The sequence below is a fragment of the Asterias rubens genome, chromosome 4 (assembly GCF_902459465.1).
Source record: "Asterias rubens chromosome 4, eAstRub1.3, whole genome shotgun sequence".
In the NCBI taxonomy this organism is placed as follows: Eukaryota; Metazoa; Echinodermata; class Asteroidea; order Forcipulatida; family Asteriidae; genus Asterias; species Asterias rubens.
In genome coordinates, this window is record NC_047065.1 from 13,259,004 (window position 1) to 13,274,079 (window position 15,076).

At 40.8% G+C, this 15,076-nt stretch overlaps 1 protein-coding gene across 1 annotated transcript; it reads right to left on the reverse strand.

The window, feature by feature from the left end:
• Nucleotides 1-665: 665 nt before the first annotated feature.
• LOC117288947 (homeobox protein ESX1-like) lies at nucleotides 666-1,938 on the reverse strand. Its single transcript, XM_033769824.1, has 2 exons — nucleotides 1,855-1,938; nucleotides 666-1,364 (listed from the first exon to the last, which is right to left on the reverse strand). Exons 1-2 carry the CDS (start codon nucleotides 1,936-1,938, stop codon nucleotides 666-668), a joined length of 783 nt encoding a protein of 260 aa, XP_033625715.1.
• Nucleotides 1,939-15,076: the final 13,138 nt, after the last annotated feature.

Sequence of the window (15,076 nt, forward strand, 5' to 3'; positions counted from 1 at the left end):
CAACAAGGACACCACAGGAAAACAAATAGGCTGGTGGGATGGAAGCCTTACGTATGTCCTTCCATCAACATTACCCCCTTCCCAACCCTCGGTTCCTGCTCTCCATCCGTTGGTACCCACTTCCCGACCCTTGGTTTCCCCAAGTACCCACTTCCATCCTACCAAGGGGTACAACAAGGGCACTCATGCAATAGGCTGGTAGGATGGAAGCCTTATGTTTGCCCTTCCCTTACCATAATCCCTCCTTCCCATTCCTCGGTCCCCCTTCCTCAAGCGTTCTGACTCTATATTTACATGGAAGCCTTAGTTAGGAAAGCACTTATGTAGGTATACAAAACTTATCAATTAGTAAATAAAACACTTTAGGTACGTATATGTGTCAAAAGTCCAATGAAGTTGGAATGATTCTGTCGAGAACTCAAACTATAATTAAAAAAAAAAAAACACCTTTCCGCTCTGGGGCTTTCAAGATACAGGCTTTAGGTCTGGGCTTTTAGGTACAGGCTTCATGTCTGAGGCTTTGGGAACATGCTTCAGATCTGAGCCAAGTTAAGGCTTCAGGTCTGGGGATTTAAGCGCTTTCTTTAGGTCTGGGGTTTGGGTACAGGCATCAGGTTTGGAGACTTTTACCACAGGCTCCAGATCTGGGGCTTGAATTACATGCTTCAGGCCCGGGGTTTGGGTACAGGCTTCAGGTCTGGGGCTTTAAGTACAGGCTCCAGGTCTGGGGCTTTGGGTACAGGCTTCAGGTCTGGGGCTTTAAGTACAGGCTCCAGGTCTGGGGCTTTGGGTACAGGCTTCAGGTCTGGGGCTTTAAGTACAGGCTCCAGGTCTGGGGCTTTGGGTACAGGCTCCAGGTCTGGGGCTTTAAGTACAGGCTTCAGGTCTGGGGCTTTGGGTACAGGCTTCAGGTCTGGGGCTTTAAGTACAGGCTCCGGGTCTGGGGCTTTGCGTACAGGCTCCAGGTCTGGGGCTTTAAGTACAGGCTCCAGGTCTGGGGCTTTAAGTACAGGCTTCAGGTCTGGGGCTTTAAGTACAGGCTCCAGGTCTGGGGCTTTGGGTACAGGCTTCAGGTCTGGGGCTTTAAGTACAGGCTCCAGGTCTGGGGCTTTGGGTACAGGCTTCAGGTCTGGGGCTTTAAGTACAGGCTCCAGGTCTGGGGCTTTGGGTACAGGCTCCAGGTCTGGGGCTTTAAGTACAGGCTCCAGGTCTGGGGCTTTAAGTACAGGCTCCAGGTCTGGGGCTTTAAGTACAGGCTCCAGGTCTGGGGCTTTGGGTACAGGCTTCAGGTCTGGGGCTTTAAGTACAGGCTCCAGGTCTGGGGCTTTGGGTACAGGCTCCAGGTATGGGGCTTTAGGTACATTCTTCAGGTATGGGGTTTCGGGTACAGGCTTCGTTTAATGTATGGGGCTTTGTGCACAGGCTCCAGGTCTGGGGCTTTTTGAGTACAGGCTTTTTAGGTCTGGGGCGTTTGTACGGGCTCCAGGTCTGGGGCTTTGGGTACAGACTTCAGATCTGGGGCTGATGGTTCAGGCTTCAGGTACTGGACTTCAGGAACAGGCTTCAGGTCTCTAAGTACAGGATTCAAGTTTTCAGGTTTTAGGTCTGGGGTCTTAAGTACAGGCTTTCAAGTCTTTATGTACATTCTTCAGGTCAGGGGCTTGTAGGGATGATAAGCCATAGCGCTTGCCAAAGCCGAAGCCTGGATTCCTGGAAAATCCTTAAGTGGTCTCTCATCTCAATGTTAACAAATAAATCATTCCAAAAACAGACAGCAATATTTCAACTAATATGAAACAAATGCATTAGGCTAGTGGAAGGGAAACACTACGTATGCACTTCCCTCAGGATTACCCCCTTCCCAACCCTCGATTCCTGCTCTCCATCCATTGGTACACACTTCCCGACCCTTGGTTCCCCTAGTATACCCACTTCCATCCCACAAAGTGGTACAACAAGGACACCCCAAGTACAGGATTCAAGTTTTCAGGTTTTAGGTCTGGGGCTTTAAGTACAGGCTCCAGGTCTGGGGCTTTGGGTACAGGCTCCAGGTCTGGGGCTTTAAGTACAGGCTCCAGGTCTGGGGCTTTAAGTACAGGCTCCAGGTCTGGGGCTTTAAGTACAGGCTCCAGGTCTGGGGCTTTGGGTACAGGCTTCAGGTCTGGGGCTTTAAGTACAGGCTCCAGGTCTGGGGCTTTGGGTACAGGCTCCAGGTATGGGGCTTTAGGTACATTCTTCAGGTATGGGGTTTCGGGTACAGGCTTCGTTTAATGTATGGGGCTTTGTGCACAGGCTCCAGGTCTGGGGCTTTTTGAGTACAGGCTTTTTAGGTCTGGGGCGTTTGTACGGGCTCCAGGTCTGGGGCTTTGGGTACAGACTTCAGATCTGGGGCTGATGGTTCAGGCTTCAGGTACTGGACTTCAGGAACAGGCTTCAGGTCTCTAAGTACAGGATTCAAGTTTTCAGGTTTTAGGTCTGGGGTCTTAAGTACAGGCTTTCAAGTCTTTATGTACATTCTTCAGGTCAGGGGCTTGTAGGGATGATAAGCCATAGCGCTTGCCAAAGCCGAAGCCTGGATTCCTGGAAAATCCTTAAGTGGTCTCTCATCTCAATGTTAACAAATAAATCATTCCAAAAACAGACAGCAATATTTCAACTAATATGAAACAAATGCATTAGGCTAGTGGAAGGGAAACACTACGTATGCACTTCCCTCAGGATTACCCCCTTCCCAACCCTCGATTCCTGCTCTCCATCCATTGGTACACACTTCCCGACCCTTGGTTCCCCTAGTATACCCACTTCCATCCCACAAAGTGGTACAACAAGGACACCCCAAGTACAGGATTCAAGTTTTCAGGTTTTAGGTCTGGGGTCTTAAGTACAGGCTTTCAAGTCTTTATGTACATTCTTCAGGTCAGGGGCTTGTAGGGATGATAAGCCATAGCGCTTGCCAAAGCCGAAGCCTGGATTCCTGGAAAATCCTTAAGTGGTCTCTCATCTCAATGTTAACAAATAAATCATTCCAAAAACAGACAGCAATAATTATTTCAACTAATATGAAACTCCTACAAACGTTCATTAGAAAATGGATTTCATTATTTCTACAGTAAAAAAAGATACAAATGAAAACAAAACAAATTCTTAAGTATTACACTTAACCAAGGATTGCGATTTTAACTACACACTACAACTAACGACTTCTTATGAAGGCACTTGATGACTTGATGAAGACTGGGAAGTAGTTCAACCCAGACTTGACTGACTTGTACCTAGAGCCTAGTTTAAGCAGTTGGATTGCCTTGCATGAGCTTGATGTCGGACTTCACCATCTCAACAACCAGATCCTGGGGAGGGAAAGATCGAAGATGAAAAGTGTGAGAGAGGATAAGAGGTGAGGAATAAAACTGAAAATGTTTATACAAATTACAAAAGTTTATATTTACGGAAAATGAATGCAGAAATAATCACTTAAACTTTTACTTGAACTTTTTTCCCAAATCATTTGATTTCATCTATTAATTGATTATATTACAGGCCTACATAAAATATCAAAAGTTAAACAACATTCCTACAAAACGAGTTTTTCATTATTTTATTTTTTTTTTTTTTTTGTATATCATTGCTACAAATTTTTCCCACTGTAACTTAATTTAATGAACAATTAAACAGTTTTGTACAATTGTTGTACCCTAATTGAACAGTTTTCTTTGAATTCTAACAAATCTAGAGTAACCTTTAGAGTCATAAGGAATATACAGTTAACTAGGTAACAAATTTATTGTTACTGGTAGATTCGAAAAAAATCAAGTACAATAAACAGTAGGCCTCATAAAAAGTATTTAATAAGACATGTCAGACATAAAATATTGCATAAGTTGAAGTATTATTAATGACTATTGACTACATTAAACATCGATTATAAGTACAGGCTGAAGGAGGATTTTCTCAACAGAACAACAATTAAATAATAGGGGGAAATGTCACATCGATAAATAAAACAAACAGAGTGAGTAAAAAATGCAATTCTCAAGTCATTGCATATCCTGAAAGAAATAGCACAAACAAAATAAAATCAATCACATATTAATATACATTTCTCCAAAAGTCAAACACCATGACATAGGAACATTTCCAATCGTAATCTCAAAACAGTTCCATTGAATCACATATCAATGACACAGATACAAATGAAGTTAATCAGAACATTTTTTAACATAATATGCAAAAACAGGTTTGAACAAATGCAAATGAGGAAAACCTTCACATCATAAAAGCAAACAATCATCAATATAAAGTGTTTATATGCATCTACAGCAGTGGGGTGTAACAAAACACGGTTAAAAAGTAAGCAAAAGTTATAATACATGTAGTACGCATAATACAACACGCAAATACAATAGTGTGCTGTTATGCATCTTGAAAAGTAAACAATTTCAATACATTTTGCAATAAGAGAAACAAGAGATACGGAGAAACAGCATGACATGTTAACATACAAAAGCAAGACACAACTTTCCCACAAACACTGGCTGCATGTGGGAAGTATTAAGCAGATAGTCTCGGAAACTGCTTGGAAATTGCAAACTGCTAGACCATCTAAAATACAGGTAGCACAATAACATTAATAGTGGCTTCTTATATAGTGGTCAGGTCCGTCATGCAGTGACGCTCATGGGGCTTTAAACATTATTAGCCATGATTTTCAAATGTGTTCATACAAACATGCAGAGATTTTCTTGTTTTCAGGGAACTGTCTGTAGAATCAGAGAGGGTGAAGGGCAGACCTAACACAACCAGGGGCCAATTTCATAGAGCTGCTAAGCACCGAAATTTGCTTAGCATGAATTTTCTTCCTTTATAAAAACAGGATTGACAACCAAATTTCAATGTGTTTTTAAGGTTGTAATCCTGTTTTTGTCAAGGAAGAAATTTCATGCTAAGCAAATGTTTGTGCTTAGCAGCTCTGTGGAATTGGGCCCAGTAGGATTGCACAGTATAGAATCAGACAGGGGGATACGGGGGTAAATTTTACCTTAAACAGAGTCTTGGGCTGCCATCCCATTGCGTTCTTAGCTTTACTCGCATCACCTTGGAGGAACTCCTGCATAGGCAAAGAAAGAACAAAACACAAATATTATAGAAAGGCATTTTCTAAAAAAGTTATTTTGCGTTTAGATTAGAGATGGGTATCAAGAAGTTGAATGAGAAGTAAAGTCTGTCCCGAGCCAATATTATGGCTCCTCAGCCCGGTGTTTATATCCAGTTTCCTTGGCATTAAATGACTGAGAATATTTCTCTTCCCCCTGGACAGGATGCCAGTCCATCGCATGATACTCTCCAGCTATCACCGCTAACCATTTGTACTCCTGTGTGGAGAGAAACAACTATGACAAAAGTGCCTTGCTCGAGGACAAAAGTGTAGCGACGGACCATGGCCCAATTTCATTTAGCTGCTTAAGGACAACCAAAATGTGCTTACCAGAATAAAGTTACCAGCCAAAATACCATGTCACATGCACAATATGTGACTGGTATCCTACCCATTCTTACTTAGCAGTGTTGTCTGGTTCAGCAGCTCTATGAAAAGAGGCCCTGTCCAGGATTCAAACCGACATTCTGTAAATTACCAAACTTTTAAGTTCCACCGCCGTAGACCACTCTGCCAAGACACCTCAAAAAGGATCAAGAAAACTTGACTAAGTTTTTGCAAAAGTCTAAAAAGTAATTTTTGAAATGTATGTTGTGTCTGTTTGAATGCTGCCCTCACTTATGGCCAGAGATTTGAGGGAAATGGGGGAGGGGGGGGATTGATTCCGACATTGGTGGTCTGAATAATTCATCCAATATTGAATCCGCAGTACTGAGCACACACACAATGCAACTTGATCGCACTACAATTTCGCCTGTAAAGAAATGTCAACAATATCTTGAGACATTTCTGGATATGATTGAATTTCACCGACAAGGGATAAATAATAAAAACATTCGAATCTGTACCCTAAAGTCACATTATTAGTCAACACAAATTGAAATACAGATTTATGTCAATAAAATTCTTAATGCTTGTAAAGTATAAGAAGTCTGTAAGTGCTGCTTGATTGAACGATAAACATCTCTGGTTTGATTAACTTATTATCTGGTTTGATTAACTTATTATCTGGTTTGATTAACTTATTATCTGGTTTGATTAACTTATTATCTGGTTTGATTAACTTATTATCTGGTTTGATTAACAATATACAGCTCCCAGGTCCGACACCCATTTCTGACAAGAGCGACAACAAAAACTACCAACTAAAAACACAACCAACAAGAATCCCCTTCAAGAAGCCGTCGCCCAGCTGCAAGACTTCAAACTGTGCCCCACAGCTTCCACTCCCAAATGTTCAACACTAATTCCACTTTGTTCCCAGCCTCCAGCTAAAACACAATCTCCCCTCGGCCTTTTAAACCTCAGGATTTTGACCTCTTCCACCGATACGACTGGTACCCCACCAGGGCCGAATACCAGGACAAACGTTTCCCCTAAAACTCACGTCACTGACTCTCCCGATTTTTCCATCTCTAATTCCCTGTCGTCCTACGACCCATCACTCTGAGTTAAACTCCCAGGGTCAATGACGTCCTCGGCAAATGCTCATATCCTCCTCGCCCATCACAACTCCTGTCAAGAATTCTTCTTCTCTTTTAAAAACATAACTCTCTGCTCTTTCTCAAATGGGTCTCGCCCAGCAGGGTGGAAGAGGGACCCACCGCAGCTAGCTCCGCGTCCTCATTCCTAACTCTCCGCGAGTCTGAGTGCATCGGACGGCAGTCGACTCAGTGAGAGATGACGGCACCAGCGAAGTGTATCATCAGGAATGGAGGTAATTGGTGGGTTCTATGACCAATCACTTAGGTAATTTCGGCGGAGTGGGCCCCATGCCGCTCTGGAGGAAACCCAAGCTGGGGGGCTGGTGATGCGATGAGATTATCGGGCGTGACATTATGCATTAAGGACTGGAATTCGTAGCTGAGGCGAGACTGGACTGTGAAGACTCAAAGAACATCGTCCTGTATACATGTACGTTCACTTTCGACAAGCTTAGGCCGTGACCGAAACGACGACTTCGGCTACAGCTACGTCTAGATCAGCGCGTCTACCAGTGTTGAAGGACACAGCCTTATTCTCAAATTCAATGATTCGACCGAGTGTAAATATCTAAGTGTACCAAAGTGTCAATTGACCTTCATGGATTTGCTGCCCTCAATGTTCAATACCATTTATGTTGCTCCTGTTGTTACTATTCTCATGGCGAGACTGTTACCATAAGAACAGTCTGTTTTCCTCTCAGCCTTATTAGGGTCTGCATACAGACATGTGCAGCGTAAAGCATGGCAATGCTCCAGGCAACGTGGTACTAATATGAAACACATGTTCCATATTTCTTGCGTCTCTTTTTTTCCCATTTATTTCTTGGACCACTTGTTTATTTCCATGAGAACTTCAAAAGCTAGCTACTTACATGTACATGACATGTAAGCCATTTTATTACTTCGTTTTGGGTTGAACAAATTTAAATTGACTACAGCGGGATTCGAACCAATGACTTCCGGTGTAATGCGCTGGTGCTTTACCTACTGGGCTATATACATTAGCCCCATGTTGGCAGTCTTCCTATTTTGTCAATATCTTTTTTCAGGGGTGCCAGTCAGAAGCCATACAAACGTTAGCTGCCATACAGCCTGGGATCAGTTTATAACTTGAAAAATAAAAAGTAAACTTGAAATTATGACCCAAGCTGTAGACTACCGCCTAATGTACATATGTGTGTACGGTACTGCCCCCAACAACAAACAGTAAAAAACTGTTTAGCAAAGAACATGTTAGTGCAGTAACATTGCAGCAGACACAAAAAAAAAACATTTATGTATCATCAGCTCCTCGCATTATCACATCCAATTGTCAAACCAGATGTCATCCTAAAAAAACACAACAACCAAGTTTCTGTCTTCAAGACTCCTTTATCATTCGCTTTCAGAGCGAGGAGTTTCCATGACTGGCTCCAAGGGGAGGCCCAGATGCTCCAGAGTGACTCCACCCTGCTCTCAGCATCGCCCTCCCCTCTCCACTCCGGAGTCTTGGTGAGGGCCCCTGACATACTCCAAAACTAAGCGTCTGATGTTCCTGAATCCCCTCCATTAGTGCCAAAGGACTGGCCACAGCGGGAGCGGTGGTATAGCCAGCGCACAACCGTGATTGCTTCTGACAAATCTTAATGGGTGGTCATCAGAACTCAGAAATGGAATACTTTTACTTTAGCCGAGTAAAAAAAGAAACATGTTTAGCGTCCGGGTTTCTCAAAAAAAGGAAGGACGAGGGGCTTTTTATTTTTTTGTTATTATTTCAAGATGGCCGCTATTCTTTTTAAAATGTCAGATGTCCATTGGTTTTTACTACTGCTCAAACACACAATACATAAATAAAACATTTTGGACAAGTTATTTGGATTGTTTTAGCTGAGATCATTTAAATAATCCTTTTTTCATAAAAAATAGAATAACAAACAAAAAAATGTGCTTAAAAAAGAAAAGGAAAAAAAAGAAAGAAAAAAAAAACGGCCCCTAAAAAAGAAGCGAGCAGGGACGCTAAACACGTTTCTTTTTTTACTCAGCCTTATATATGCCAAGTCTAGTACCCCGCCACTTCAGGCCATATGGTCATGGGAGCATGCCTGTGCGAGTGCTGTACAACATTTACATTATGTACACATCCATAGCAACCTCACAGCCCAAGTTTTTTCCCCAACCAAGGTTGGCAAACTAAGAAAAGCCATAAAAGTAAATCACAAACAAGATAGCCATTTTGTAGAAATGTCACACAAATACTCAACTTGAACTTGTCTGAAACAAATAAACAAATCAAGAGAGATTTTTCAGCTGATGAGTCTTAAAGGCAGTGGACACTAGTGGTAATTACTCAATAATTACTGGAATAAAACCTTACGAGGTGATGAGTAATGGGGAGAGGTTGATAGTATAAAACGGCTCCCGCTGAAGTGACGTAGTTTCCTAGAAAGAAGTAATTTTCCATGAATTTGATTTCGAGACCTCAGACTTAGAACTTGAGGTATCAAAATCAACCATCTATACGCACACAACTTCGCGTGACAAGTGTGTTTTTTCTTTCATTATTATCTCGCAACTTAGGCGATCAATTGAGCTCAATCTTTCACAGGTTTTTTATTTTATGCATATGTTGAGATACACCAAGTGAAAAGACTGGTCTTTGACAACTACCAATAGTGTCCACTGCCTTTAATACTGCTGTTGAGCACACATGGAACCAAACGATGGCAGCACAACAACAAGAGGTCCGCACAAGTTCAATGAACTAACCATTTGGCCACTGACCTAAATCATCATCACTTACAATGAAAAACCACACAAAAAATGTTAACCAATTTAAGGTCATCGCACTCTTGACCCATCGCCCCCCCCCCAAAAAAAAAAAAAGACAGAGAGAGAGATAAAAGAAAGGAAATTTGAATATAAAACAAATAAAAGAAAACGGAGGGGGTACACCTTCCGGCCACGTTAGTCACTAACGGCTTCTGGTCCAGGAAGACTGACAAGTGACTGGTCCATGTTATACATGTGGACACCGAGCTAATTGGACTCGCTTGATTCTGACAAAGGGAGTAATGTCAAATGACTTACAGAGCACCACTCATAAGAATTGACAGTACGCTAAACAACGAAGAAAGGAAAGGCAATCTTTTTTTGTAATTTTTTTTTTTCTTCAAGTTTTTATTTTATTTTATTTTTTAAGTTGGTACATTTTCTTTTCTGGAACTCGCTCAGCTGGAAAATTGAACTTTTCATTTCCGTTGCGCCTTCGGGTGCTAAAGTGGGATTTTAGAGCCAGAGAGACGGACTACAATAGGAATCATTGGGATGCGGGTAGGTAGGGGGGAAGCAAGGAGTTCATGATTAAAATGACATACTCTCTGAAGACGCAGAAGGAAAAGAGGGGGGAAAAAAAGGGAAATATTGGTGAGGAAAGGTGAGATGGTCAAGTGGTAACTAAACAGAATATATCTTTTTATCAAAACACTTGGGGTCAGTGTCCTTCTTTTGGAACGAATAGGTGCTACAGATAAATGGTCTCCAAAGATTGTATTACCATGCTAATGAACAAGACATTCTTTGTGTACAAGTAGAAGCTATTTTCAGGCACGATGCTCACCAACAAGAATAATAATAATAATTAACATCAAGTTGTTGTTGTTGTTTTTTTTCTAGACTGGTCTCTTTAAAGGCAGTGGACACTATTGGTAATTGTCAAAGACTAGCCTTCACAATTGGTGTACATCAACATATGCATAAAATAACAAACCCGTGAAAATTTGAGCTCAATCAGTCGATGAAGTTGCGAGATTTTAATGAAAGAAAAGAATACTCTTGTCACACAAAGCTGTGGGCGTTTAGATGGTTGATTTCGAGACCTCAAATTCTAAATCTGAGGTCTCGAAATCAAATTCGTGAAAAACTACTTCTTTCTCGAAAACTACATTACTTCAGAGGGAGCCGTTTCTCACAATGTTTTATACCATAAAACTCTCCCCATTACTTGTCACCAAGAAAGGTTTTATGCTAATAATTATTTTGAGTAATTACCAAAAGTGTCCACTGCCTTTAATGGTGTCTTTACTTCATATATTACTGCAGACAGGATCTTAGACAAAATGGCCACTAGGCATAAAAGTCAGGCCCCTTTAGCAGTATCCTACTGCAGACATGATCTAAGACAAAAATGGCCATTGGAAAACAGTCAGGCTCCTTCAGCAGCATCCTTATTTTATTAATTACTGCAGACAGGATCTTAGACAAAATTACCATAAGGAGAACAGTCAGGTCCCTTTAACAGTGTCCTTACTTTATTAATTACTGCAGACGGGATCTCAGACCAACATGGCCATAGGGTGTGGAGAGAAGAAGGGAAAAAAACCATCTCAACTGCTAACCACAATCACTAGACTCACTCCATTAATTATAATGTATTCAACAACAAAGGGCATGCACTATGCTGGGGTTAAAAGGCATTCAGCATTTGTAAAAGAAGAATTTACTTTAGTTTACGACCTTCTGCTCCATTCCATTTGCCATAATTCATCACTCGCACTTCAGTTCAATCGCTTTGCCTGACCAAAAACAGGGGGAATATCTACTGGTAGCGAGCTCATGTTTCTGTACGTTTTCAACAAACTACCAGCTAAAGTTGGCTGAATGAGGATAAAACAGAGAAAAACTGAACACAAATATCTCAGAATGTCACGATTGATTTATTTTGGTGCTGGCAAAGACAGTTCATTGCCATTGTTAAATAATTGAACAACCTCTCAATCTACCACCATGGGAAAGTACATATACCTCAACAAATTATTTTATACACTGGTCCTGTGTTTATACAGGTAAAGTGAAAAGTATAACTTTTAATTAAACAAATAAATAAGTTTTTAGATCAGCGATAGCACAGAAAAGCCTACTTTTTCGATTAACAGTTTGCAAAGTTGAAAAGAACTGCGTTGTTGGTGGTATTGGTAGATTTGTTGCTGCTTTGTTTTGCTCTGTTTTGTGTCATAGCCGAGTGGTTTAGTGCATCAAACTCAAGCTCTGGTGGCTGAGTCATCTGGGTATGAGTATTAATCCTTATCATGACACTTTATTTCTTAAGCCAGACACTTAAAGACACTGTAGGTTAGTGCAAAGACTAGCCTTCACGGTTGGTGTATCTCAACATATGCATAAAATAACAAACCTGTGAAAACTTGAGCTCAATTGGTCATCGAAGTTGCAAGAAAATAATGAAGGGAAAACACCGTTGTCACTTGAAGTTGTGTGCTTTCAGATGCTTGATTTTGAGACCTCAAAATCTAGTCTGAGGTCTCGAAATCAAATTCATGGAAAATTACTTCTGTCTTGAAAACTACATTACTTTAGGGGGAGCTGTTTCTCACAATGTTTTATACTATCAACCTCGTCACCAAGAAAGGTTTTGTGCTAATAATTATTTTGAGTAATTACCAATAGTGTCCACTGCCTTTAATTGCTTCCCATCACCCAGGGGTAAATGGGTACCTGTGAGGGCAGAGATGGTTCTTGTGATTGATTTAGCTTAGTGCGCTACATATTGGCAGCACATACTGCATATACCCAACCCTTGATTCAGGTGCCTGCGAATCTTCATATTCAACTTTTGTTGTTAAAAATTACCTCTTCTTATAATATCAACAGCTCTCAATAACAATTACTATTTACCAAGTAAGTTTTTTATGGTCAATTATAACCAATGGCAAAATCTGCCTTTATTACTGTGTATGTTTCTACGTGTACGTGTTTTAGCATGGCTTGCAAAATTGCTATTTAGTTTTCACTTGAGTTCCAAAACAATGCATTCAATGAAGCAAACTATTCAATAACAAATCTGAAATTTCTTTTGGCTGCAACTCAAGGAAATTATTTAATTATTGAACCCACTCGAGACAAAAATAACAACAACGACAATTCAAGCCCTTGTGAGAAAAGGTGACAGTGGATAATCCCTAAATAATTGCATCCAATTGCATCACCAACATCCAGCAGAATAAACCCACCAAGTTACTATGCCGCAAATTACCTCAAGTATCTCCGTTGTTCAGTGACTATACAGAATACCTGCAACGACTACAATCCAGTGACTCCGGTAACGTCAAAGTCAAACGCAATCCAAAATAATGCCATAATCAATTCCCCCATTGTCCGCGTTCCCCGTCCGTAATTTGAAGTAATTTGATTGCTGTCTACAGATGCCGAGACCCCGAGTAGAAATAAAAGGAGAATAAAAAAAGATGTCAGCAATATTACCAAGACCCTATGGTTATACACGCTCACCCAAGTGGTTGCAATTAACTCAGTGTTTTCCCCCGCATTCTATGAGGGACGTTTAAGAGTACTGGGGGATGAATGTAGAGGTTTGGCAGGCGTCACAATCGCACAAACAGGCCCTTGATTGGTCTAATAGTCACAGGGTGTCACCACGACAGCGCAGCACAACGAGACCACAATAAGCACATCAACAGCCACATTTGCCTCCCCAACAAAAGAGCAATTTGAGTCAATCACATCTTAGAATGGCCCCAGATCTGGGCATGCTAATAAAACAAAACTAACGCCTGCACAGACTCAAAGGATAGCTAGTGCAGTAGTCAATATTGGGAGTGAGTGTGTCACTGCGTATTAAAGAAATAGGCTTACTATTCTGACTTAAGAAAGTCACTTTTTAAGAAAAGGTTTGCTGTAATACCATAATGAATATCTCTTTTTTTTTCAGAACTTAAACACTACCCAAAAAGAGACGTTTACTTGGTGTCACTGCAAACTTCTCTTTGTTATACTTCCACCATGCAAGCTCTCAAATCCTTCTTAAAATATTTTGTTTATAGTCAAATCCTCACACAGACATTAACACTTAGTATACATGTACATGTAGGCTACATAAATACAAAACAGAAACTGATAACACACTTGAAAACATGTTTATCCCTCAAAATAAAATTCAGACCAAGTCAAACTGACAACATCAAAATCAAATTTCACACCTGCATTTTGACTGTAGAATATGTTCAACAAGCAGCAATTCCTGCTTTTGAAATTTCGGTGTGGGAGGGGCTGTTTAACTGTTCATGTCATGAGACCATGCAATTCAAGTTGAATGGCCTTTTGAATGTGTTCTTCTCTTTCTCTGTGAAAGTTGATGCTCTTTATCATTAAAGTTGTGTCTCAGTAATAGAAAAAGGGAGCTCAGATCAATGCACAGTTGACAATATCTTGGATTCTGTGCTGAGCAGCATAATGTATTTTGCTCAGAGTGCTGGGCAAAAATGTTGAGTGCTGGGCAGGCCCGCCCAGCAGCGCCCACAGTGGATACAACACTGCTTATGGGTGCCCTTTACCAATGAGACAATTCCTTGGTGCTCTCCCTTTCAAAACACAAAGAATGCAGGCCTTGCATCTCAAATGACAAATAACTTAAATAATGTTCAAAGGAAGCATACATTAAGAATATAAATTAATCACAATTTTGCGAACAAATAGTAGACAGAAATTAAAGAAAAACAGTTCCCCCAAATTGATCCAGTTTCTGGGAAGTAATGAACGTTTGTACTAATATCATAGGCGGGGGAAAACCTTTTTGATTTCGAATCTAAAATTGTAAGTTATACCCCAAGAGACTTTCCATCCTGAAGTGCTGTCTAATTACGCTCTTCAAATGTTATTGATGGGGTACTAAGACTTACTTAATTCAGCATTTAGAAAACATGAGACGATTCCTTATCTACATCTGGCACTGCTGCCAGTGAAACGTTGACCAGTTTGTTCTTTTGTTTTCTTCAATTCTTCGAAAATTTTCATTTACGAAACAAAGGAAAATCAAAAGGTATCTTGACAGGGTTCAGGCCTGTATGCTTCATTCTTGAAAGAGTAAGGGCACCAAGGTATTTAGTTTGTGTTTGGCTTTTTCCTTTGAGGTAACTACGAAGGCTTAACTGTACTGTTCGACTAGAACTTATAAACTGGCTTCAAATACAGTAGATAGAATTTCATGCACAATTCATGAAGTACATGTAACAGCCATGATTTTGAAACTGGGTTTGAATCTTTGTTTCCTTGGTCCGAGTTCAAACTCTAATAAGACCACTCCTCCCAAAGGTCAATGAGTCGCAGAAAATGAACCCCATCGCTCGTTCTCCAACGCGCTCTCCCCTTTTAATTTGTTTCAGGTGTGGCTTCAATTTCACATTTTCATTACCCAATAAAACAGTCTTATAATACATGTAGTTGGTCTTGGAATCCCCAACAAGGCATCCCTGCTGCGACGACAAAAAGAAGAAAAAAAAACAGGCTTAAAAAAAACAAAATATTTAAGGTACAATTACCAAAGCCAAACTTTGCTTAAGTCCACTTTGTTACCAGATCTATTGCCCCATAGCACTACTCCGGTTGACCCTGACAACCTTCCCAAGTCAATGTCAATTAGTACATGCTGTAGTTC

Bases quoted from the DNA above. Each gene is read 5' to 3' on its own strand.
- LOC117288947 (XM_033769824.1), bottom strand. From the start codon at position 1,938: ATGGAAGTGGGTATACTAGGGGAACCAAGGGTCGGGAAGTGTGTACCA. The intron at 1,365-1,854 runs GTAATCCTGAGG...CCATACCTGAAG, and splicing joins AATCGAGGGTTGGGAAGGGG to AATGTACCTAAAGCCCCATA.